The sequence below is a fragment of the Mytilus edulis genome, chromosome 5 (assembly GCF_963676685.1).
Source record: "Mytilus edulis chromosome 5, xbMytEdul2.2, whole genome shotgun sequence".
Classification (NCBI taxonomy): domain Eukaryota; kingdom Metazoa; phylum Mollusca; class Bivalvia; order Mytilida; family Mytilidae; genus Mytilus; species Mytilus edulis.
Genome location: NC_092348.1, coordinates 37,519,196 through 37,546,596, shown reverse-complemented (window position 1 = coordinate 37,546,596; position 27,401 = coordinate 37,519,196). Strand labels below are relative to the sequence as shown.

Below are 27,401 nucleotides of genomic sequence, written 5' to 3'. Positions count from 1 at the left end.
GAAATAATGACTGTGGTATGTTCATTACTCACTGTTGAAGGCCGTGGGGTGACTTATGGTGAAAACTTCTGTGTCATTTTATTTCTTGCGATGAGTTGTCTCATCCCCAATCATACCACATCTTTTTCTTGTTATCAAAACTTCAACACGTATTTTCAAAAACTTAAAGAACGATTGTACGCATATGTATTGAAACCTTATAACCAGCTTCAGCATGTTCATGTGTGGACAAGTATCATTTGCAAATCTATATAAAACATGTATTCAAAATGGCGATCAATTGGAAACAATAAAGTATACCAGAATTTGTGAAAACGCTCCACGAACAAGTCAAGCTGACGACGGACGACGACGAAGTGATACCAATATACGAACGCAAAATGTGTATGCGGTCTTTTAAAAACCGACATTAGATATATTACTCTGTTGACAAATTTATTATTTACTTGAAATATTTACAAAATACACTTGAGAAAATACTTCATCGTTCTGAAATTTTTTTCCAACAACTATTCATTTATGTGTATCCAACTTTACCGATCTTGTCGATTAAACGTTAAAGACATCAGATAGGAGGATTCCCGTGTAATCAGTTATGTAATTTGACACGTGTAAGACGGTTCATTGATTTTCGGCATATCAAGGAAAAACAGGCACGTGTCTTGATAATGTTAAATATCTTGTTTATTTATTACTATTTTTCTATAAAATTTGAAATTTATGCATCAAATATCGATATATACCATAATATGAAAAGAAATGACATGTAACATAATCCCATCTAGTCCTTAGTGGCCTGTTATAAGTTCTTAGTGCACTAAGGACTCCTTTAGACGCACCCGTATTTTTTTTTACCATGGGGTGTTTTTTGTTCTGTTACTGAGGAGATTTTTTTGTCCTTTATGAATCCATATGACAAAGACTCCATTAAGGATAAATTTTGTTTCATAGAAAAATCGGTAGTTTTTATCCATTTTTTGTTCATTTTATTCGGATATAATAGATTGAAAAATACAAACAATTAATTGAAGTTTCGTATGCATCTATCAAGACCAAGCAATTTTTGACTATTATAAAGATCTATAAAGGGTTGCCTTTGTTTTATAGCTCAAAACGGTATTAATACATTGGGTTGAATAATGAAATAGTAGCTCAGCACACTTCGTCGGAGACCAGTAGACTTTGGCGCAATGGAGTGCGATGGTTTATAAAACGCGGGATACCTTAATTAAAGTCTACATATGTGCAATTACTATGAGCAGTATATTTGTTTCAATGTCCGTATATAAAACATTTACTACAGTGTTATTGTCTATGGATGTTATAGTTCAACTTGCTGCGATCTTATTGAGAGATCGTCCTATTTGATGTTTTGCAAGTATACATTATTCTTGCTTCTACATGTATCGTTACTTAATTTGTTCCTCTAATGAGATCCTCATTTACCATTATATAATCGTAAGAATAGTTTTTGGACCCGTATGTATTTAGGGAATGACACTCAATCGTACGTATAAAACCAAATCTTTCGTGTATTTCCCGTTTGACAGTCCTACATGTATATTGAATTTTACTCACAACTCAGTAAGTTGATACCAGCGCGGGGTACATGTATGCTTATGTACCTCTTATTCTAGATGTCAGGTAACTTTCTTGAGTTTATGTTCATATGTTGGATTGCTGTCTGATTGACGAATACCCGTCATTTTATATATTTAGACTTTTTTTTAATTTGTTTTTTAGGGATGCACCCAGTTGCACCTTTTCATTTAAGATATATTTCCGTGACGTAACCTCGAAAGATTAGTCACATCACTAAAAACAATAAGGGAAATGAAACTTCTTCTTGCACTTTGGGTAAAAGTTCTCTTCGACAAAATACTGCCTTGAACTCAATTTTGGTATAAATATAAAGAAGCCACAATTTGGTTCTGAAACGGATATTTTTGTAAACACCAAAAGCTAGGTAGCATATCCCTTAATTGATATAGGCTCTTAAATTCGGCAATGTTTAGAGACAGTGCTAGGGCTGTTAGCAAGTCAAGGTCGCTAAATTCTCATTATCCGTTTAGAGATTTTCTGAAAATACAATGGCTTTTGCCTTATTCGAAACTAAAACATTAGCAAATATAACTGGTGGCCTTCGGCTGTCAATTGTTCTTTACGGGTTGTTATCTCTTTGACATATTCTCGATTTTCATTCTTAGTTTTAAAATAACTAAAAATACTTTTTACAATTGTCAGTACAGAATACATTTAAGGAGTCAGTGCGTTGATACATGTTATATTCTACTGAATTTACTATATCCGTTATTATTACGTAATATGTTTATTATATAAATCCTGTGTCCAGGTGGAAATAACGGGCCGTAATAACAATATGTGATTTGTATGTCAGGTGAAAGTGACAACGGGTGGTATGTATACCAAAATGTTCATCGTCTTCCATTATACATGAGGGTGTGAATGGGGGTTTATAGAAGGAAATAGACAAAAAAATAAAGAATACAAAAAATAACCAGACAAATAGAAAAGAAAATGATGAGGTACTAGAATATATGGAATAAAGAATGATCGACAAAAGGTAAAACGAATTATAAAACAAATTGCCTAAAATTATAGAATACAGAAATAATGACTCCCCATTCAGACCTCATGATCTGACATTTAAAGCTTAAGGACATTTATGGGCATGCGATACAGTTTTAGACCGACAGTGATTTTTTTACAAAATCAATTTGTTCATGTGTATATGCGCTAAAAAATATATCTTCATGTGCTAAATTTAAAAGACAAATGAGTTTGAATTATTCGACATTTACTTAATATTTCGGTTTCTTTGACATTTCTGTCCTTTGAGTAGACACCCTTATAAAGATATGCAGATTTAGGTAAAGAGATAAGGAATATCTTTGTTACAAAATTGGGTTCTTACTACATTTGACATGTGTATTAATTCTTTGTTAATAATTGATTTTTGTTAAAAGAAATTGATTTAAGAAAAAACAGTATTTTTGTTGAATATTTATCTAGTTAAAAAAAGTCGTTAATTTCTTCATAATAGTTGGAACAAAAATCTCCATACGGTATCAAGCCAAATTTCTAAAATGAAGGGACATATGCTCTTAAGCTAATGGTTAAATCCCGAAAAAAATGTTAAAATGCTAAAAGTTTTTAGAAGAAAGAGTTTAATTTAACCAATAAAAGGTCACAAATAATAATTGAACAATGCCTGTGCCGGTTTTCGTTAATTTTTCCGAAAATCACTGAACTATAACACACGTGTCAAATTACATAACTGATAACACGATTACCTTAAAAAATGAAAAAAATAATTATTTGGAGAATAAAATTACCCAGACATTTAGATATTTTTACCATAAAAACATGTTTTTAAATTTTTTAAAAATCATTTAATATGCATCGGTTTATGATTTAATGAAAAAATATAGAAAATTGTTAAGTTGTTTTTTTTTTGAAAATGAAAATACATAGATCATTTATTTATTGCAATCAATTATATCAAACATGTAGTTGAAATAATTTCAAGAAACCAGTCACTCTCTCAGTCTCTGTAGATATAATGCGTCGGACATTGTATGCATAAAAATAAAATTTAGATTTTAACTGTATGAAATAAAATTAGTAAGGGTCTCGCGGAACCGTGACAATGTCTCGCCTTCGTTTGCCGTAAACTTGAACTCTCAGGCTGAACAAAATCAAGACACTATATTTTGATTGTTAGGAGCTTCTGCCCAAGTTCACAAATATTTCCGGTGCCTATAAAATAGCCTGCTTTAATTAAGTTATTTGAATCTGAGCTGGCAAAATAGCATATGATCTATTATGCTGGTATCGGCAAAACAGCTACAAGTATTGCCTTTAATGAAAATGCATATCAATTTTAAATACTTTTCTAAATAAAATAGCTTTGAGAATCGTGTAAAAAGCGTTCGTTGTTCAGTCGTCATTGAATCATTCAACGTGCGTGTATCGTGCGTGCGTGTATCGTGCGTGTATCGTGTATTTCTCATTCATCGTGCATCGTGCGTGTATCGTGCGTTCATCATTCATCATTCATTTTGCGTTAATCCTCCGTGTAACGCTCATCGCTCATCGTGCGTGTATCGTGTATCGTGCGTGTACCGTGCGTGTATCGTGCATTCACCGTGCGTGTATCGTGCGTGCGTGTATCGTGCGTGTGGTCAGTTTGAATTTTAGAAGGTCTGTACATGTTTCTTGTTTTGATATAGATAAGACCGATGGTTTTCCTGTTTGAATGGTTTGCCACTAATAATTTTGAGGACCCTTTATAGCTTGCTGTTCGGTGAGAGCCAAGGATCCGTGCTGAAGACTGTACCTTGACCTATAATGATTCACTTTTATAAATTGTACATAGTACTTAGATGTAGAGGTGTCTCATTGACCCTCAAACCACATCTTCCTTAATCTATTTAAACAATTCAGAAAACAAAATCATCTTGATTATCAAAGTGAGAGTATTGTATCATATTTAATCAAAGAAATTTATATGTATTTTGCTTGTAGATAAATCATCCCAATAAACAATTCTTTCAAAGTGTTTTGATCATAATGAAATGATTACATGCAAGTTTCATTATAATACATCATTTTGATTGACTAATAGCAATCCTGCGTTTATCTGAAATTGACCATCATTTCGAAATGAAGTGAAATTCATAATACATGAAACACGAACTTTCAGAATGAGGTGCAGACTGAGGTAAATATAAAAACAAAGAACAAATGTTGGCACATTTAAACATTGCTAACACCATTTTACTACAGTTTTTCGTGATATATGTCATTATTTGAACAAGACAACCATTTCTGGTGTACAAAAATTACTAATATCAAATGGCGGTAGATGATTAAGAGGAAGATATATTTGCATTTTTATTCAACTCAAACAAAAATAAAAGTATGTTTATCTTAATATTATTAACATCTTTTATAAAACTTATTATCTAAAGTCAATTATAATGACTGATTGTAAATAACATTGGATTATTTCTCATAAAGATGAAGAAAAAACAATGCAAACAAAATTGTAGAAACTTGATCAATACATTTTATGAAAAACAACCAATCCTGATGCACAATGAGCAAATAAATAAAATGGTAGTTCAGGATTTCCATTATGATAAAAAAAAAATAGATGCCTTTTTTTTTTAAGTTAGTGCATCTTTCTTCTCATAATAACCACGTTTTACATCAAATAAATTAAAGGCAGTTATAACTTCTTTCAATATAAATTACATAACCATGTACTTGAGTCGGTCAAGGACAGTATCTATATATCAAAGTGTTACAATAAGCAACGATCTTGACTAGGGGTCCCATATTGATAATATGACTTCAAAGTCAAATAAAACTCTAGGAGTTTTACGTAGAAATATAAAAAAAAAACAGCACACGTTTACCTTACATGTGTGTGTCAGACAATCGATTACTCCACACCAATTTGCAATTGGGATCCCAACAAATAAAACCAAATTAATCAATGATTACTTTGGTTGGTTGAAGTCCCTTATTAGTCCTGAAACAATCTGACAGGTGTACAAGAGGACAACATAGGTTTTGGTTTTTATTTACTACAAAAGACTAATGTCAACCTTTTTTCCCCAATCACTATTGCAATATGCAATGATCACCCCTATTCAATTTGCACTTCATCCTTAAAAGGTGGTACCTTAACATTTGGAGGAGCCGGTATGTGAAACATGAAGCTACAATAAATGTTGTTTTTTCTTATTTTTAGTTGGGCTGTGGCAATTATTTTATATATATATATATCACAATTTCCTACCTCCATTTTCATTCACATAGCACAACAAATCCAATATATTCCACACTGCGGCACCAGAGTCTTTCATATACTAGGACAAAGAAGACGATAATGTATAATGTTAGATTGAACATGACATTGCATTAATACCTAAGAAAAACGACATATTTGCATTTCTTAACAATGCAAACACAATTTTAGTATCTTTTTATTGAAATTCAGTATATTTTAGAGAAAACAAAAAATCCTGATGTACGAATATAACTAAAATCAAATAGCGGTTTATTCGCCAAATATTATTGCATAATTTCTTATTGATACAGAAACATTCTGCACTTTGCATTATTCTGTACTAATGTTCTATATCTTCCAGATTCAACGTAAAATACAGATAATTCGTAAAAAGTAATAGCTAGGTAGGCGACACAGTGGATTACAAATAAACGAATAAAGGTGTCTTAGTCGAGGTCTGCGTATATGTCTTGTAAATACTGTGCATATAATTCGTTTATCGATCAATTGCTGACTGTTGTCACAGTTACTCTAATACAGTTTATTGAACTATCTAGCGAATTCTATGGGTAATCGATTACCGTTCATTTATCGATCAGTCCAACAACCGTCACCCATTTTTTTAGCCATGGTGTTGTTTTCGATCCGTGAGTGTAAATATCCCTCTGTTATCTTTCGCCACTCGCTTACTTTCTGACGATAATTTTACCTGATTTTATATTATCTCAAGTGTCTAGTATCCCAAATAGATATTGAAGGGATGCAATAAATATAATAGTGATATTATCAATTCATTACGAGAATGATATTACATTCACTCGAAAGGAAATAAATAAGTCACACATATTTCGAGAAAAACAGTTTGCAGCTATATATTCGCATAACATCTTTTTAAAACGGCTTCAAAAGGGATAACACAATTACAACCATATTTATGTACACTTTTTGGTATAAAATATCGTTCATGAATTTGATCTGATAAACAGGTACTTGATCTTTCACTCTTATTTTCAAACATTCTCATTAGATTTTTTTTGCAACAGTTACTTTTGTTAAACATGTTAACGTACATGTGTCTTTACAAGAATGACTATTCAATCACTTTTTTCTAAAGTAAGAGTAAAACTGAGATTAGAGCAGCGCTACAGAAAAAGTTATCCCAACTGTTCAATATTATATGCAATCAAGTTATATTGATTTCGTAGTTTTACATAATATGTTGAATAGTTTCACCAGTATCAGCAACGTTGACTGGACCATCCACTTTGACACCAGGACAACAAGGCATATGGACATGTATTTCTGCTAATGGTTATCCAGCTGGTGTAATGACCATGAAAAATCAAAATAATAATACTCAGTTTACTACTGAGTTTACATCTTCCAGTGTATTAAATCAAAAATCCTTTGATGTTACTGGTACCCTTACCTGGAGCCCAGTGATTGTTAACAATGGAGACACCATTTGCTGTGATGTTACACATACAACCACATCTACTACTCCACAGACAGTCTGCAGACAAATTACAGTCGCTTGTGAGTATTTCTATTTTGAACATTTAACATCTTATCTAGTCAAAAAATTACACATGTTTGTTTGTTTGACACGTTACAATCATTGTTGTTTTTTATTCTCATACTGTTATAATATAAAAGACTATGATTGTTCGGTCAGTGATTATCAAACGACACAAGAAAACAAGTAAATTCGTTAATTATATTGTTGTAACCGTCAACACGTAATACATCATTCGATTGGTTAAAAAAAAAAAGGCTATCCTTTGTTAAAGTAATGACATAGTGCAAAAAATGTACGATATTTTGAAACTAATGTTGTTGTTTTTTTTTTAAATTATGGTTTATCAAATTTATGGTTATAATATTGAGAATGAAATGTAATCATTTAGAATTAGTAATTAAGCTTCTGTTCTCTTTCGTGTTTCTTTGTAAAGACAGAAAAAGAAATATTCAAAACAATTAATTACTATATTTGCAATCCTCGATTATGAATATATGGGTCGCCATACAAATCGATAACCTTTAATTTAAAAAAGAAAAAGAAAAAAAAAACTCAAACAGTTTAACGGTTAATATACACATTTTTTAACACTTCATGATAACAGTTTACATTTTTTTTTGCAATTTTTAGTTTTGCAAAAACTGTGAAAGGAAGTGTTTGTGCAAAACTGCAAAACTGCAAAGTTTAAAACTGACCTTCTATGATGAGATTATCTAAAACATTTTCAATAGCATTAATTGGGCCAACATTTTGTTAAACCGTATTGATTACTCTCGCATATTTGTTTAATGTATATTACCAACGGAATATACATTATCCTTTGCAGAGCAGATAATATAATGTCGTATTACTATAATAAAGTTAATTAGTTTCATCAATTCTTATAGATACTATTTTTCTAAGAAAAGTTTCAGTTTACATCTGCTGCAAAGTAAATCGTGTGTGTCTTGTTTTGTTTTCAAAGTTTAATTTGATATTGATGATAAAAAACATGTATAAAAGTATTGAATTTTTAGGAAAAAAGAAAATGTGATCTTTGCGTGTTTGCTCTATATATAACTGCATTTACATTAAACTTGATTTACGATAGACGGAAAGTAAAAATCAGATATTTAGGTTTCATGAGCAAAATATATTTGTGTAATTTTTCTTCAGTAAAAACACAGAAAGTGCCAGCAATATCATTTTCCCACAATCTGTTTTTGTTTATAAATAACAACAGTGTTTTAATATAGTGCAGTTGATTTAACTTTTGTATGAGTTTCTGTGGTGATATAACTTTTTTAAAATATCGACTTGAATAGATATACTATCCAATTCCAAAAGAAACGTTTTTACACAATGTTTGAATAAAATAGTCAAATATTATTCGCTGCTCAAAGTGTAAAACGCAATAAAAATCGTATGCTTGCACCTTCCTACAGAAATACGGATTTAATTAAGTCCTGAACATTTCGACATTTCATCGTATATTTATATAAAAACCGGTTTTAACCAAATCACAAGTACGTGTTAAGATCCGACTAAATACCTATTTCCCGATATAGTCAGGTAAAATTGCAACAATATATCATTACTATAGATTTTATAGGTATTCTTTACTTTATTTGTTCATAGCAAAACACACTTTTTCTTATGCAAATATATGCTCTGAAATAACTTAATTTTTCATTGTGAATTTGAAAAAAAGACAACTCAATATTAGCTCCACAATGTGAAAAACTGATATCGTATAAAATGCCACGGCATGCGAAAAAGAAAAAAATCAATAAAGAAAAAGGAGGGCCTAATTTAAAAAAAAAAAAAAAGTCAATTTACGAAAAAAGATGTGACTGATATGAATTACGACAATCATTTAACTGCTGAATGTTTTTGTTAGCATAAAAGAATCAGACATGTTAGATTTGTATATATGAAATACAATTAAGTCTTATATAACATGCTTATCAATTCTCTTCTCAGACGTTCCGAGTGTCAGTTTGACCCTTAATGCAATGAATGTAGACTTCGGAAATAATGTGACCATTGGGTGTGTTATCTCAGCTAATCCATCTCACACTTCTGTTTATTGGAAGAAGATTTCGGGAGTACAAGCGATAACTATTGACATGACAAACATAAACAAATATGGTGGTGGAACATTGGCGTCACCATCACTTTATATAATCAGCGCTGATACAAGTGATGCTGCTGATTATATCTGTTTTGCTACCAACTCTTTTGGAACTGGTCAAAGTAGTCAAGGAACTCTAACTGTTCAAGGAAGTAGGTTATTTCAATTATTGTGGGCACTTAGTTAATAGCTTTTTAAGAATATTTTAAAGTATCTTGAAACTCAGAGTATAGCAGGAAACATGTTTTCCAGACACTTGTAAAGTTGTAGAAGATGTGTATATTTATTAATCTATTGCAATAAAAAATCATAATATCTAATAAAATTTGTAGATTTAGCTAACTAAGTCCTTATATTTGTATAAAGTAACATTCGTTTATAGTGGAAAATAGTTTTAACGTTGATTCAGCTACAATTAAAAATTGCTTGCCGTCCCTCTCTGTGATTACCGTGAGATATCGCTGGTTCATTTCCCAATCAATCTATCATCAAGAGAAGATAATTGATTCGATTTTCATTCATAGTCTTTTTCAAAAATGATGAACGGTTCTTTGTATTGGTATGTAATCATTTTAAGCGTTTCAAATTTATGAAATCATATTCGTACATCAATGTTTTTGATACACCATTAACAAAAACTGAAATATATTGAATCGATACATTTTGCAATTATTCGAAATTATATCAGAAACATAAACTTCATTATAAAATAATGAACCTGTTAAGGGGAGAGAATACTCGCATAACTTTTTCGAATTGACATATAATACAACGAAATGTCACTCTTGCATACAAATGGCACAACAATAGAATATTTTTACTGTGCAATCGTCCGCCACCTTCAATGATGATTCTAAATTATAAATATAACCAAAAGCTGTTAATCTATAGATAGTGAAGACTAACGAAAGCTAACCCACTGTAAAAATATTTTTTTGCAATTTTTTAAAACTTCCTCAGACAAATGCTCGAGCCACTTGACTTTCAAAGCTCAAAATTAACTTTTTTACACAATGTTTGAACAAAATAGTCAAATATTATTCGCTGCTCAAAGTGTAAAACGCAATAAAAATCGTATCCTTGCACTTTCCTACAGAAATACGGATTTAATTAAGTCCTGAACATTTCGACATTTCATCGTATATTTATATAAAAACCGGTTTTAACCAAATCACAAGTACGTGTTAAGGTCCGACTAAATACCTATTTCCCGATATAGTCAGGTAAAATTGCTACAATATATCATTTCTATAGATTTTATAGGTATTCTTTACTTTATTTGTTCATAGCAAAACACACTTTTTCTTATGCAAATATATGCTCTGAAATAACTTAATTTTTCATTGTGAATTTGAAAAAAAGACAACTCAATATTAGCTCCACAATGTGAAAAACTGATATCGTATAAAATGCCACGGCATGCGAAAAAGAAAAAAAATCAATAAAGAAAAAGGAGGGCCTAATTTAAAAAAAAAAAAAAGTCAATTTACGAAAAAAGATTTGACTGATATGAATTACGACAATCATTTAACTGCTGAATGTTTTTCTTAGCATAAATGTATCAGACATGTTAGATTTGTATATATGAAATACAATTAAGTCTTATATAACATGCTTATCAATTCTCTTCTCAGACGCTCCGAGTGTCAGTTTGATCCATAATGCAATGAATGTAGACTTCGGAAATAATGTGACCATTGGGTGTGTTATCTCAGCTAATCCATCTCACACTTCTGTTTATTGGCAGAAGATTTCGGGAGTACAAGCGATAACTATTGACATGACAAACATAAACAAATATGGTGGTGGAACAGTGGCGTCACCATCACTTTATATAATCAGCGCTGATACAAGTGATGCTGCTGATTATATCTGTTTAGCTACCAACTCTTTTGGAACTGGTCAAAGTAGTCAAGGAACTCTAACTGTTCAAGGTAGTAAATTATTTCAATTATTGTGGGCACTTAGTTAATAGCTTTTTAAGAATATTTTAAAGTATCTTGAAACTCAGAGTATAGCAGGAAACATGTTTTCCAGACACTTGTAAAGTTGTAGAAGAGGTGTATATTTATTAATCTATTGCAATAAAAAATCATAATATCTAATAAAATTTGTAGATTTAGCTAACTAAGTCCTTATATTTGTATAAAGTTACATTCGTTTATAGTGGAAAATAGTTTTAACGTTCATTCAGCTTCAATTAAAAATTGCTTGCCGGTCCCTCTCTGTGATTACCGTGAGATATCGCTGGTTCATTTCCCAATCAATCTATCATCAAGAGAAGATAATTAATTCGATTTTCATTCATAGTCTTTTTCAAAAATGATGAACTGTTCTTTATATTGGTATGTAATCATTTTAAACGTTTCAAATTTATGAAATCATATTCGTACATCAATGTTTTTGATACACCAATAACAAAAACTGAAATATATTGAATCGATCAATTTTGCAATTATTCGAAATTATATCAGAAACATAAACTTAATTATAAAATAATGAACCTGTTAAGGGGAGAGAATACTCGCATAACTTTTTCGAATTGACACATAATACAACGAAATGTCACTCTTGCATACAAATGGCACAACAATAGAATATTTTTACTTCGCAATCGTCCGCCACCTTCAATGATGATTCTAAATTATAAATATAACCAAAAGTTGTTAATCTATAGATAGTGAAGACTAATGAAAGCTAACCCACTGTAAAAATATTTTTTTGCAATTTTTTAAAACTTCCTCAGAAAAATGCTCGAGCCACTTGACTTTCAAAGCTCAAAATTAACGTTTTTACACAATGTTTGAATAAAATAGTCAAATATTATTCGCTGCTCAAAGTGTAAAACGCAATAAAAATCGTATGCTTGCACCTTCCTACAGAAATACGGATTTAATTAAGTCCTGAACATTTCGACATTTCATCGTATATTTATATAAAAACCGGTTTTAACCAAATCACAAGTACTTGTTAAGATCCGACTAAATACCTATTTCCCGATATAGTCAGGTAACATTGCTACAATATATCATTACTATAGATTTTATAGGTATTCTTTACTTTATTTGTTCATAGCAAAACACACTTTTTCTTATGCAAATATATGCTCTGAAATAACTTAATTTTTCATTGTGAATTTGAAAAAAAGACAACTCAATATTAGCTCCACAATGTGAAAAACTGATATCGTATAAAATGCCACGGCATGCGAAAAAGAAAAAAAATCAATAGAGAAAAAGGAGGGCCTAATTTAAAAAAAAAAAAAAAGTCAATTTACGAAAAAAGATGTGACTGATATGAATTACGACAATCATTTAACTGCTGAATATTTTTGTTAGCATAAATGTATCAGACATGTTAGATTTGTATATATGAAATACAATTAAGTCTTATATAACATGCTTATCAATTCTCTTCTCAGACGCTCCGAGTGTCAGTTTGATCCATAATGCAATGAATGTAGACTTCGGAAATAATGTGACCATTGGGTGTGTTATCTCAGCTAATCCATCTCACACTTCTGTTTATTGGAAGAAGATTTTGGGAGTACAAGCGATAACTATTGACATGACAAACATAAACAAATATGGTGGTGGAACAGTGGCGTCACCATCACTTTATATAATCAGCGCTGATACAAGTGATGCTGCTGATTATATCTGTTTTGCTACCAACTCTTTTGGAACTGGTCAAAGTAGTCAAGGAACTCTAACTGTTCAAGGAAGTAAGTTATTTCAATTATTGTGGGCACTTAGTTAATAGCTTTTTAAGAATATTTTAAAGTATCTTGAAACTCAGAGTATAGCAGGAAACATGTTTTCCAGACACTTGTAAAGTTGTAGAAGTGGTGTATATTTATTAATCTATTGCAATAAAAAATCATAATATCTAATAAAATTTGTAGATTTAGCTAACTAAGTCCTTATATTTGTATAAAGTAACATTCGTTTATAGTGGAAAATAGTTTTAACGTTGATTCAGCTACAATTAAAAATTGCTTGCCGGCCCCTCTCTGTGATTACCGTGAGATATCGCTGGTTCATTTCCCAATCAATCTATCATCAAGAGAAGATAATTAATTCGATTTTCATTCATAGTCTTTTTCAAAAATGATGAACTGTTCTTTATATTGGTATGTAATCATTTTAAACGTTTCAAATTTATGAAATCATATTCGTACATCAATGTTTTTGATACACCAATAACAAAAACTGAAATATATTGAATCGATCAATTTTGCAATTATTCGAAATTATATCAGAAACATAAACTTAATTATAAAATAATGAACCTGTTAAGGGGAGAGAATACTCGCATAACTTTTTCGAATTGACACATAATACAACGAAATGTCACTCTTGCATACAAATGGCACAACAATAGAATATTTTTACTTCGCAATCGTCCGCCACCTTCAATGATGATTCTAAATTATAAATATAACCAAAAGTTGTTAATCTATAGATAGTGAAGACTAATGAAAGCTAACCCACTGTAAAAATATTTTTTTGCAATTTTTTAAAACTTCCTCAGAAAAATGCTCGAGCCACTTGACTTTCAAAGCTCAAAATTAACGTTTTTACACAATGTTTGAATAAAATAGTCAAATATTATTCGCTGCTCAAAGTGTAAAACGCAATAAAAATCGTATGCTTGCACCTTCCTACAGAAATACGGATTTAATTAAGTCCTGAACATTTCGACATTTCATCGTATATTTATATAAAAACCGGTTTTAACCAAATCACAAGTACTTGTTAAGATCCGACTAAATACCTATTTCCCGATATAGTCAGGTAAAATTGCTACAATATATCATTACTATAGATTTTATAGGTATTCTTTACTTTATTTGTTCATAGCAAAACACACTTTTTCTTATGCAAATATATGCTCTGAAATAACTTAATTTTTCATTGTGAATTTGAAAAAAAGACAACTCAATATTAGCTCCACAATGTGAAAAACTGATATCGTATAAAATGCCACGGCATGCGAAAAAGAAAAAAAATCAATAAAGAAAAAGGAGGGCCTAATTTAAAAAAAAAAAAAGTCAATTTACGAAAAAAGATGTGACTGATATGAATTACGACAATCATTTAACTGCTGAATATTTTTGTTAGCATAAATGTATCAGACATGTTAGATTTGTATATATGAAATACAATTAAGTCTTATATAACATGCTTATCAATTCTCTTCTCAGACGCTCCGAGTGTCAGTTTGATCCATAATGCAATGAATGTAGACTTCGGAAATAATGTGACCATTGGGTGTGTTATCTCAGCTAATCCATCTCACACTTCTGTTATTTGGAAGAAGATTTCGGGAGTACAAGCGATAACTATTGACATGACAAACATAAACAAATATGGTGGTGGAACAGTGGCGTCACCATCACTTTATATAATCAGCGCTGATACAAGTGATGCTGCTGATTATATCTGTTTTGCTACCAACTCTTTTGGAACTGGTCAAAGTAGTCAAGGAACTCTAACTGTTCAAGGAAGTAAGTTATTTCAATTATTGTGGGCACTTAGTTAATAGCTTTTTAAGAATATTTTAAAGTATCTTGAAACTCAGAGTATAGCAGGAAACATGTTTTCCAGACACTTGTAAAGTTGTAGAAGTGGTGTATATTTATTAATCTATTGCAATAAAAAATCATAATATCTAATAAAATTTGTAGATTTAGCTAACTAAGTCCTTATATTTGTATAAAGTAACATTCGTTTATAGTGGAAAATAGTTTTAACGTTCATTCAGCTTCAATTAAAAATTGCTTGCCGGTCCCTCTCTGTGATTACCGTGAGATATCGCTGGTTCATTTCCCAATCAATCTATCATCAAGAGAAGATAATTAATTCGATTTTCATTCATAGTCTTTTTCAAAAATGATGAACTGTTCTTTATATTGGTATGTAATCATTTTAAACGTTTCAAATTTATGAAATCATATTCGTACATCAATGTTTTTGATACACCAATAACAAAAACTGAAATATATTGAATCGATCAATTTTGCAATTATTCGAAATTATATCAGAAACATAAACTTAATTATAAAATAATGAACCTGTTAAGGGGAGATAATACTCGCATAACTTTTTCGAATTGACACATAATACAACGAAATGTCACTCTTGCATACAAATGGCACAACAATAGAATATTTTTACTTCGCAATCGTCCGCCACCTTCAATGATGATTCTAAATTATAAATATAACCAAAAGTTGTTAATCTATAGATAGTGAAGACTAATGAAAGCTAACCCACTGTAAAAATATTTTTTTGCAATTTTTTAAAACTTCCTCAGAAAAATGCTCGAGCCACTTGACTTTCAAAGCTCAAAATTAACGTTTTTACACAATGTTTGAATAAAATAGTCAAATATTATTCGCTGCTCAAAGTGTAAAACGCAATAAAAATCGTATGCTTGCACCTTCCTACAGAAATACGGATTTAATTAAGTCCTGAACATTTCGACATTTCATCGTATATTTATATAAAAACCGGTTTTAACCAAATCACAAGTACTTGTTAAGATCCGACTAAATACCTATTTCCCGATATAGTCAGGTAAAATTGCTACAATATATCATTACTATAGATTTTATAGGTATTCTTTACTTTATTTGTTCATAGCAAAACACACTTTTTCTTATGCAAATATATGCTCTGAAATAACTTAATTTTTCATTGTGAATTTGAAAAAAAGACAACTCAATATTAGCTCCACAATGTGAAAAACTGATATCGTATAAAATGCCACGGCATGCGAAAAAGAAAAAAAATCAATAAAGAAAAAGGAGGGCCTAATTTAAAAAAAAAAAGTCAATTTACGAAAAAAGATGTGACTGATATGAATTACGACAATCATTTAACTGCTGAATATTTTTGTTAGCATAAATGTATCAGACATGTTAGATTTGTATATATGAAATACAATTAAGTCTTATATAACATGCTTATCAATTCTCTTCTCAGACGCTCCGAGTGTCAGTTTGATCCATAATGCAATGAATGTAGACTTCGGAAATAATGTGACCATTGGGTGTGTTATCTCAGCTAATCCATCTCACACTTCTGTTTATTGGAAGAAGATTTCGGGAGTACAAGCGATAACTATTGACATGACAAACATAAACAAATATGGTGGTGGAACAGTGGCGTCACCATCACTTTATATAATCAGCGCAGATACAAGTGATGCTGCTGATTATATCTGTTTTGCTACCAACTCTTTTGGAACTGGTCAAAGTAGTCAAGGAACTCTAACTGTTCAAGGAAGTAAGTTATTTCAATTATTGTGGGCACTTAGTTAATAGCTTTTTAAGAATATTTTAAAGTATCTTGAAACTCAGAGTATAGCAGGAAACATGTTTTCCAGACACTTGTAAAGTTGTAGAAGTGGTGTATATTTATTAATCTATTGCAATAAAAAATCATAATATCTAATAAAATTTGTAGATTTAGCTAACTAAGTCCTTATATTTGTATAAAGTAACATTCGTTTATAGTGGAAAATAGTTTTAACGTTGATTCAGCTACAATTAAAAATTGCTTGCCGGTCCCTCTCTGTGATTACCGTGAGATATCGCTGGTTCATTTCCCAATCAATCTATCATCAAGAGAAGATAATTAATTCGATTTTCATTCATAGTCTTTTTCAAAAATGATGAACTGTTCTTTATATTGGTATGTAATCATTTTAAACGTTTCAAATTTATGAAATCATATTCGTACATCAATGTTTTTGATACACCAATAACAAAAACTGAAATATATTGAATCGATCAATTTTGCAATTATTCGAAATTATATCAGAAACATAAACTTAATTATAAAATAATGAACCTGTTAAGGGGAGAGAATACTCGCATAACTTTTTCGAATTGACACATAATACAACGAAATGTCACTCTTGCATACAAATGGCACAACAATAGAATATTTTTACTTCGCAATCGTCCGCCACCTTCAATGATGATTCTAAATTATAAATATAACCAAAAGTTGTTAATCTATAGATAGTGAAGACTAATGAAAGCTAACCCACTGTAAAAATATTTTTTTGCAATTTTTTAAAACTTCCTCAGAAAAATGCTCGAGCCACTTGACTTTCAAAGCTCAAAATTAACGTTTTTACACAATGTTTGAATAAATAGTCAAATATTATTCGCTGCTCAAAGTGTAAAACGCAATAAAAATCGTATGCTTGCACCTTCCTACAGAAATACGGATTTAATTAAGTCCTGAACATTTCGACATTTCATCGTATATTTATATAAAAACCGGTTTTAACCAAATCACAAGTACTTGTTAAGATCCGACTAAATACCTATTTCCCGATATAGTCAGGTAAAATTGCTACAATATATCATTACTATAGATTTTATAGGTATTCTTTACTTTATTTGTTCATAGCAAAACACACTTTTTCTTATGCAAATATATGCTCTGAAATAACTTAATTTTTCATTGTGAATTTGAAAAAAAGACAACTCAATATTAGCTCCACAATGTGAAAAACTGATATCGTATAAAATGCCACGGCATGCGAAAAAGAAAAAAATCAATAAAGAAAAAGGAGGGCCTAATTAAAAAAAAAAAAAAGTCAATTTACGAAAAAAGATGTGACTGATATGAATTACGACAATCATTTAACTGCTGAATATTTTTGTTAGCATAAATGTATCAGACATGTTAGATTTGTATATATGAAATACAATTAAGTCTTATATAACATGCTTATCAATTCTCTTCTCAGACGCTCCGAGTGTCAGTTTGATCCATAATGCAATGAATGTAGACTTCGGAAATAATGTGACCATTGGGTGTGTTATCTCAGCTAATCCATCTCACACTTCTGTTTATTGGAAGAAGATTTCGGGAGTACAAGCGATAACTATTGACATGACAAACATAAACAAATATGGTGGTGGAACAGTGGCGTCACCATCACTTTATATAATCAGCGCTGATACAAGTGATGCTGCTGATTATATCTGTTTTGCTACCAACTCTTTTGGAACTGGTCAAAGTAGTCAAGGAACTCTAACTGTTCAAGGAAGTAAGTTATTTCAATTATTGTGGGCACTTAGTTAATAGCTTTTTAAGAATATTTTAAAGTATCTTGAAACTCAGAGTATAGCAGGAAACATGTTTTCCAGACACTTGTAAAGTTGTAGAAGTGGTGTATATTTATTAATCTATTGCAATAAAAAATCATAATATCTAATAAAATTTGTAGATTTAGCTAACTAAGTCCTTATATTTGTATAAAGTAACATTCGTTTATAGTGGAAAATAGTTTTAACGTTGATTCAGCTACAATTAAAAATTGCTTGCCGGTCCCTCTCTGTGATTACCGTGAGATATCGCTGGTTCATTTCCCAATCAATCTATCATCAAGAGAAATAATTAATTCGATTTTCATTCATAGTCTTTTTCAAAAATGATGAACTGTTCTTTATATTGGTATGTAATCATTTTAAACGTTTCAAATTTATGAAATCATATTCGTACATCAATGTTTTTGATACACCAATAACAAAAACTGAAATATATTGAATCGATCAATTTTGCAATTATTCGAAATTATATCAGAAACATAAACTTAATTATAAAATAATGAACCTGTTAAGGGGAGAGAATACTCGCATAACTTTTTCGAATTGACACATAATACAACGAAATGTCACTCTTGCATACAAATGGCACAACAATAGAATATTTTTACTTCGCAATCGTCCGCCACCTTCAATGATGATTCTAAATTATAAATATAACCAAAAGTTGTTAATCTATAAATAGTGAAGACTAATGAAAGCTAACCCACTGTAAAAATATTTTTTTGCAATTTTTTAAAACTTCCTCAGAAAAATGCTCGAGGCACTTGACTTTCAAAGCTCAAAATTAACGTTTTTACACAATGTTTGAATAAAATAGTCAAAAATTATTCGCTGCTCAAAGTGTAAAACGCAATAAAATTGTATGCTTGCACCTTCCTACAGAAATACGGATTTAATTAAGTCCTGAACATTTCGACATTTCATCGTATATTTATATAAAAACCGGTTTTAACCAAATCACAAGTACTTGTTAAGATCCGACTAAATACCTATTTCCCGATATAGTCAGGTAAAATTGCTACAATATATCATTTCTATAGATTTTATAGGTATTCTTTACTTTATTTGTTCATAGCAAAACACACTTTTTCTTATGCAAATATATGCTCTGAAATAACTTAATTTTTCATTGTGAATTTGAAAAAAAGACAACTAAATATTAGCTCCACAATGTGAAAAACTGATATCGTATAAAATGCCACGGCATGCGAAAAAGAAAAAAATCAACAGAGAAAAAAGAGGGCCTAATTTAAAAAAAAAAAAAGTCAATTTACGAAAAAAGATGTGACTGATATGAATTACGACAATCATTTAACTGCTGAATGTTTTTGTTAGCATAAATGTATCAGACATGTTAGATTTGTATATATGAAATACAATTAAGTCTTATATAACATGCTTATCAATTCTCTTCTCAGACGCTCCGAGTGTCAGTTTGATCCATAATGCAATGAATGTAGACTTCGGAAATAATGTGTCCATTGGGTGTGTTATCTCTGCTAATCCATCTCACACTACTGTTTATTGGAAGAAGATTTCGGGAGTACAAGCGATAACTATTGACATGACAAACATAAACAAATATGGTGGTGGAACAGTGGCGTCACCATCACTTTATATAATCAGCGCTGATACAAGTGATGCTGCTGATTATATCTGTTTTGCTACCAACTCTTTTGGAACTGGTCAAAGTAGTCAAGGAACTCTAACTGTTCAAGGAAGTAAGTTATTTCAATTATTGTGGGCACTTAGTTAATAGCTTTTTAAGAATATTTTAAAGTATCTTGAAACTCAGAGTATAGCAGGAAACATGTTTTCCAGACACTTGTAAAGTTGTAGAAGAGGTGTATATTTATTTTTTGAATTCCTACACTTATACTGTAATTTTTGCTGTTTATTACTCCTTGGTACCGTTTCAGTAATACCAATTGTCACTGTTACAACATCAGCGTACATGGTCAATGTTGACAGCTCTATCACTCTAGAGTGTCAAGTTACTGCAGACCCAACTCATAATTCAGTATATTGGCAGAAAGTTATAGGAAACAATACAGAAACTTTAACTATAAATGGTGGAAAATACAACGGATCATCAGTGAGCAATCCTAATCTTACTATTTCAAATACTCAGTTTAGTGACGCTGGATCATACTACTGTTATGCAAGAAATATGTTGGGAGTGGGATCTAGTACTCAGATCATATTAGCTGTCACTGGTACATGGAGTGAGTATTATTTCAACTTTTGAATATCAGATTTATCAAATTAACGTGTTTGTAAACTGATTATACTAATTGTTAATTGCACATTTATTTCCATTATTTAGTTGTTAGTATAACATCATTTAATGTAAAACCGACCACTCCCTGATGCTTTTTATGTCAGCGTTCTTTTGTAGATTGAATTAAGTGTAGCATTAAGTTGTATTTGAGGGTTTTTTTTTATTTTTATCCCCGAGATTCTAATTACATCCAATTGTTAAATGTTTAACTTGAAAGCATAAAATTGTTTGCTATTTTTAAATGGTTTGCAAAATGACAATATAAGTTTTCATGCACATTTATTTGAAATAGAAATATAGATTTATCATTTTTAAGGGTCAGCTGTTAAAAAATGTTGGAACTAATCTTGTCTAAAACTTGTATTTAGAAAATTGCATTTCCAAGAGTTAAATAAATCAGTGTATGCATGCGCAAACACATGTTATTTTATTTAGAGTATGGGTTTATTTATAAAGCAAAAAATGCAGGTCATATTAAAATTCACAATTAAGGTAGGTTGAACAGAAAATTTTACGCAGATGAGATGATTTCAGCATTTCAAATTGTAAACCCACGAAATCCACGAAAAGTTGTATCAAACAAAAATTGTAATGAATCTACGGTAGTGTGATTAGGGCGGTGATATTTTTCTGTCATGTTTTGACACTTTTTGTATTGCCTGAATCTTAAAAAGACTGGAACGTGCGAAAAAGGTGGTTATGTGAATATCGATAATCCAGGAGTAATAACAGATACATTTGCCTATGTAAGATACATTTACGAATGTTGATACTGATGAACATATAAAAGGGAATTATAAAGATAAATTAAAGTTATACAATATATAGCATATTAATCTATTGCAATAAAAAATCATAATATCTAATAAAATTTGTAGATTTAGCTAACTAAGTCCTTATATTTGTATAAAGTAACATTCGTTTATAGTGGGAAATAGTTTTAACGTTGATTCAGCTACAATTAAAAATTGCTTGCCGTCCCTCTCTGTGATTACCGTGAGATATCGCTGGTTCATTTCCCAATCAATCTATCATCAAGAGAAGATAATTAATTCGATTTTTATTCATAGTCTTTTTCAAAAATGATGAACTGTTCTTTATATTGGTATGTAATCATTTTAAACGTTTCAAATTTATGAAATCATATTCGTACATCAATGTTTTTGATACACCAATAACAAAAACTGAAATATATTGAATCGATACATTTTGCAATTATTCGAAATTATATCAGAAACATAAACTTCATTATAAAATAATGAACCTGTTAAGGGGAGAGAATACTCGCATAACTTTTTCGAATTGACACATAATACAACGAAATGTCACTCTTGCATACAAATGGCACAACAATAGAATATTTTTACTGCGCAATCGTCCGCCACCTTCAATGATGATTCTAAATTATAAATATAACCAAAAGTTGTTAATCTATAGATAGTGAAGACTAATGAAAGCTAACCCACTGTAAAAATATTTTTTTGCAATTTTTTAAAACTTCCTCAGACAAATGCTCGAGCCACTTGACTTTCAAAGCTCAAAATTAACGTTTTTACACAATGTTTGAATAAAAAAGTCAAAGATTATTCGCTGCTCAAAGTGTAAGACGCAATAAAAATCGTATACTTGCACCTTCCTACAGAAATACGGATTTAATTAAGTCCTGAACATTTCTACATTTCATCGTATATTTATATAAAAACCGGTTTTAACCAAATCACAAGTACGTGTTAAGATCCGACTAAATACCTATTTCCCGATATGGTCAGGTAAAATTGCTACAATATATCATTACTATAGATTTTATAGGTATTCTTTACTTTATTTGTTCATAGCAAAACACACTTTTTCTTATGCAAATATATGCTCTGAAATAACTTAATTTTTCATTGTGAATTTGAAAAAAAGACAACTAAATATTAGCTCCACAATGTGAAAAACTGATATCGTATAAAATGTCACGGCATGCGAAAAAGAAAAAAAATCAATAAAGAAAATGGAGGGCATAATTTAAAAAAAAAAAAAAGTCAATTTACGAAAAAAGATGTGACTGATATGAATTACGACAATCATTTAACTGCTGAATGTTTTTGTTAGCATAAATGTATCAGACATGTTAGATTTGTATATATGAAATACAATTAAGTCTTATATAACATGCTTATCAATTCTCTTCTCAGACGCTCCGAGTGTCAGTTTGATCCATAATGCAATGAATGTAGACTTCGGAAATAATGTGACCATTGGGTGTGTTATCTCTGCTAATCCATCTCACACTTCTGTTTATTGGAAGAAGGTTTCGGGAGTACAAGCGATAACTATTGACATGACAAACACAAACAAATATGGTGGTGGAACATTGGCGTCACCATCACTTTATATAATCAGCGCTGATACAAGTGATGCTGCTGATTATATCTGTTTTGCTACCAACTCTTTTGGAACTGGTCAAAGTAGTCAAGGAACTCTAACTGTTCAAGGAAGTAAGTTATTTCAATTATTGTGGGCACTTAGTTAATAGCTTTTTAAGAATATTTTAAAGTATCTTGAAACTCAAAGTATAGCAGGAAACATGTTTTCCAGACACTTGTAAAGTTGTAGAAGAGGTGTATATTTATTTTTTGAATTCCTACACTTATACTGTAATTTTTGCTGTTTATTACTCCTTGGTACCGTTTCAGTAATACCAGTTGTCACTGTAACAACATCAGCGTACATGGTCAATGTTGACAGCTCTATCACTCTAGAGTGTCAAGTTACTGCAGACCCAACTCATAGTTCAGTATATTGGCAGAAAGTTATAGGAAACAATACAGAAACTTTAACTATAAATGGTGGAAAATACAACGGATCATCAGTAAGCAATCCTAATCTTACTATTTCAAATACTCAGTTTAGTGACGCTGGATCATACTACTGTTATGCAAGAAATATGTTGGGAGTGGGATCTAGTACTCAGATCATATTAGCTGTCACTGGTACATGGAGTGAGTATTATTTCAACTTTTGAATATCAGATTTATCAAATTAACGTGTTTGTAAACTGATTATAATAATTGTTGATTGCACACTTATTTCCATTATTTAGTTGTTAGTATAACATCATTTAATGTAAAACCGACCACTCCCTGATGCTTTTTATGTCAGCGTTCTTTTGTAGATTGAATTAAGTGTAGCATTAAGTTGTATTTGAGGGTTTCTTTTTATTTTTATCCCCGAGATTCTAATTACATCCAATTGTTAAATGTTTAACTTGAAAGCATAAAATTGCTTGCTATTTTTAAATGGTTTGCAAAATGACAATAGAAGTTTTCATGCACATTAATTTGAAATAGAAATATAGATTTATCATTTTTAAGGGTCAGCTGTTAAAAAATGTTGGAACTAATCTTGTCTAAAACTTGTATTTAGAAAATTGCATTTCCAAGAGTTTAAGAAATCAGTGTATGCATGCGCAAACACATGTTATTATATTTAGAGTATGGGTTTATTTATAAAGCAAAAAATGCAGGTCATATTAAAATTCACAATAAAGGTAGGATGAACACAAAATTTTACGCAGATGAGATGATTTCAGCATTTCAAATTGTAAACTTTTCATTTCTATGTAATGACATTCCAACAACATCTGCATATAGAGCATTTATTTCCCGGAAGAAATTCAGGCGCTTCCTTTCGATCATGATTTCCTATGTAGTTGGTTGCTGCTCATAGGGACACTTTTAAACCACAAGTTTTAAATGGTGAAGTTGATTTGGCCGCACAACATATCATATTCCGTTATGGAATATTTGTATCCTAGATGCGGACGGATATGTTCCAAATATTTTCACTATAATTCATGTCTTCTATTACAAAAAAATGACCGATTGAAGCAGACTTATCACTGGATTTGTATTGAAATGATGGTTGTCACATGTGGAGCAGTATCTGTTTATTATTCTTGAGTACAAGAGATAAACCCCGGTCTTGGTGGATTTCGTGTTGTTTAGTCTTTGTTCTGTTTACTGTTATTTATCTGTTTGTCTTTTCGGTGTTTTTTTATGTTTATAATACCTTTAAATAGTTGAAAAGCATCATAAACCTATTTTTGAAATATTTGTCTCACAATATTAATTGTTGTATCATACTGTTGTACACATTCCTTTTATTCAGAATAATTGTTTAAGCTTTCCTACGTAGATAAAAGGTTAGACATATCATTATTTGTAATCTCTGCTTGTACTTCGACTTGAATTTGATTTCGATTGTTTTTTTTAGTGAACTACGCAGATACTACGATCACAGAAACCTCAGGTAATTTATCATTTCCTGATTTTTTTGTTTAATAGTTTGTCTACTGTTGGACTTAAATATGTTTTGATGTAATGGGCGTACAAATTGTTAATCTCACATTGTTATCCATTATTCAAAGACGCAATAATTACTGAAAGCAAAAAGATCTGAAATTACAGTATCAATTTTCCAATGTCTGATAAAGAAGAATGTCATGAGGTATCCTGTCGGAGATGTTAGTATGTTTTTCCCTACTCATTGACATGCGTATTAACCGGTGTTGTATCTTGTGTGAAAACATATCAGATCTTTAAAATCGGAAGTCGGACAAAGTGGTATAAATTCTATGCACCATTAGTGTGTGAATTCGATGTTTGCTATCCCACTGTTTATTCCAGCGCAATACCATAATATCAAACAGAATGAATTTTTTTTAATTGTTTTAAGAAATGATTTAACTTTGAATGCATGTATTATTTATTGCACATTTAATGTTTTAAAAGGGCGAATTTCTGTATAACATCAATAATTATGTAGACTTTTGAAGCCCAACCTTTCTATTGCCTTAAATATGCTAAAGTGAAAGTTCAAAAACTATACCAATAGAGAACAAGTTTACGAAATTATAGCAAAACTTTTGGTTGACTAATTTTTATTAATTATTTCAAAATAATGAACTTAAAATATCTGACAGTTTCTCCCTTCCTTATTTACTCCTATCACTTGTTATGGTGTGGACCGGTCATTGTTATTGAAATTTATACAATTTCATTGCTTAAAGTTATTTTTTAGTTTACCTTCAAACTGTGTATGCTTTACACACATGACTATTGATTAAATCAGAACGTGCACGAATGTGTATAGTAACTTAAATTACCATCAAACTGGAAACTGGACGAGTCAATTTTATGTTTTATAGATGAAAGAAAAGTTATGAAAGGTCAAATTTCCCCTTCGTCTATTTCCACAATATTTTTCGAATGCACACTTGATAAATTATTTTAAAAAGCCTTTTGCGATGAAAGATGAGAAAGTTTACAATTAAGACGTTTTATTCAACGAAACAAGTCATTTTTCTAAAAGAAACACCGAAATACATTTTACGCATTTTAAAAAACGGTAAAATTGTTGTTTATCTGAACATTTTTCAGTCTCATTTGAATAAATTAATAACAATTATTCCCAAACTAAAGTAGTCATTAAATAAAATTAAAATATGTCCGATCTGCCTATGTTTGAACATCAAGATTCAATACGATCGTTTAAAGGTCAATTCGTAGTCCTCGCAAAATATTGTAAGCCACTATAGTTATAAAACGTTTGTAATTAATGAACTAATTAAAAAACAAGGTTTACTAACCCACAGAAACTGTAAAAAGTGTATTGATTCTGCCATTTCCTGTATATTAAACACCATGAGATTATTTCTGGTTGTCAAATGTCTCTAAATGCAACAGATTTAAACAAATAACATTCAACGTTTGGCCTCCTTTTTTATCAAGCTCAATCCAATATCGTCATTTATTTTAGACCTCTAAAACATAAAAGAATTTACAATTGCTTCATTATTGATACAGCTTATAACGAAAAACATATGACAGACAACAAACAATGATGACCACCAAATTATAGGCGAATATATTGAAACTGGCACTAAGAGGATGTGGGGATACGCTTGTTTGTTTCGCGCTAAACAAATCCTTTACCCGGCACAATTTTAAAACAGCACAACTTAAGAATGTACTATAAAAAAATATTAAAAATTGATTGATTTATCAGATCAAAGTTTGGTTTCTGTGTTGAACGTATCTATCCCATCAACAGAGATAACGGATACATAAGATACCGCTAAAATTGCCAAATATCTTGTCCTATACTAAAAAAAATGACATGAGCGTAGGTTGAAAGCAACAACAAAAGAAGTTATTTCAGTATTTTCAATAGTGAACAATTCCTGTCTATGTAACAACATTTCACCAGCGCCTGAATACGGGGCATATATTTCCATGGATTGTTTTATTGATATGACATTGTTATTATTATCTATAAATAGTTTAATAGCATAATGACCCTAATTTGAAATACGATTACAATTTTTTGTAATTTTCTCACTATCTTCATAATTTTATAATGCTTATGTACACCTCTATTTTAATTGTTAAAGCTTTCCTTATTAAATAACAGACAAGACATGACAAGACATTATTTGTAACCTCTGTTAAATCTTCTAATTGGATTTAATTTCGAATGTATATT

General features: G+C 30.5%; 2 protein-coding genes across 4 annotated transcripts in view; one reads left to right on the top strand and one right to left on the bottom strand.

Annotated features, from left to right (window-relative positions):
* The window catches only part of LOC139523601 (hemicentin-1-like), a 327,025-nt gene that overhangs the window by 217,635 nt on the left and 81,989 nt on the right, over positions 1 to 27,401 (bottom strand). The window lies entirely within an intron of this gene.
* The window catches only part of LOC139523602 (hemicentin-1-like), a 51,775-nt gene that overhangs the window by 15,112 nt on the left and 9,262 nt on the right, over positions 1 to 27,401 (top strand). Inside the window, exons 3-14 of one of the 3 annotated variants that reach the window (XM_071317740.1) lie at positions 7,049 to 7,357; positions 9,303 to 9,605; positions 11,088 to 11,387; positions 12,875 to 13,177; positions 14,660 to 14,962; positions 16,443 to 16,745; positions 18,226 to 18,528; positions 20,008 to 20,310; positions 20,509 to 20,814; positions 23,051 to 23,353; positions 23,552 to 23,857; positions 25,131 to 25,166. In XM_071317740.1, the coding sequence (XP_071173841.1) occupies positions 7,049 to 7,357; positions 9,303 to 9,605; positions 11,088 to 11,387; positions 12,875 to 13,177; positions 14,660 to 14,962; positions 16,443 to 16,745; positions 18,226 to 18,528; positions 20,008 to 20,310; positions 20,509 to 20,814; positions 23,051 to 23,353; positions 23,552 to 23,857; positions 25,131 to 25,166 (3,378 nt within the window). The remainder of the gene's footprint in view (positions 1 to 7,048; positions 7,358 to 9,302; positions 9,606 to 11,087; positions 11,388 to 12,874; positions 13,178 to 14,659; positions 14,963 to 16,442; positions 16,746 to 18,225; positions 18,529 to 20,007; positions 20,311 to 20,508; positions 20,815 to 23,050; positions 23,354 to 23,551; positions 23,858 to 25,130; positions 25,167 to 27,401) is intronic. The other 2 variants (XM_071317742.1, XM_071317741.1) reach the window with 2 other exon arrangements.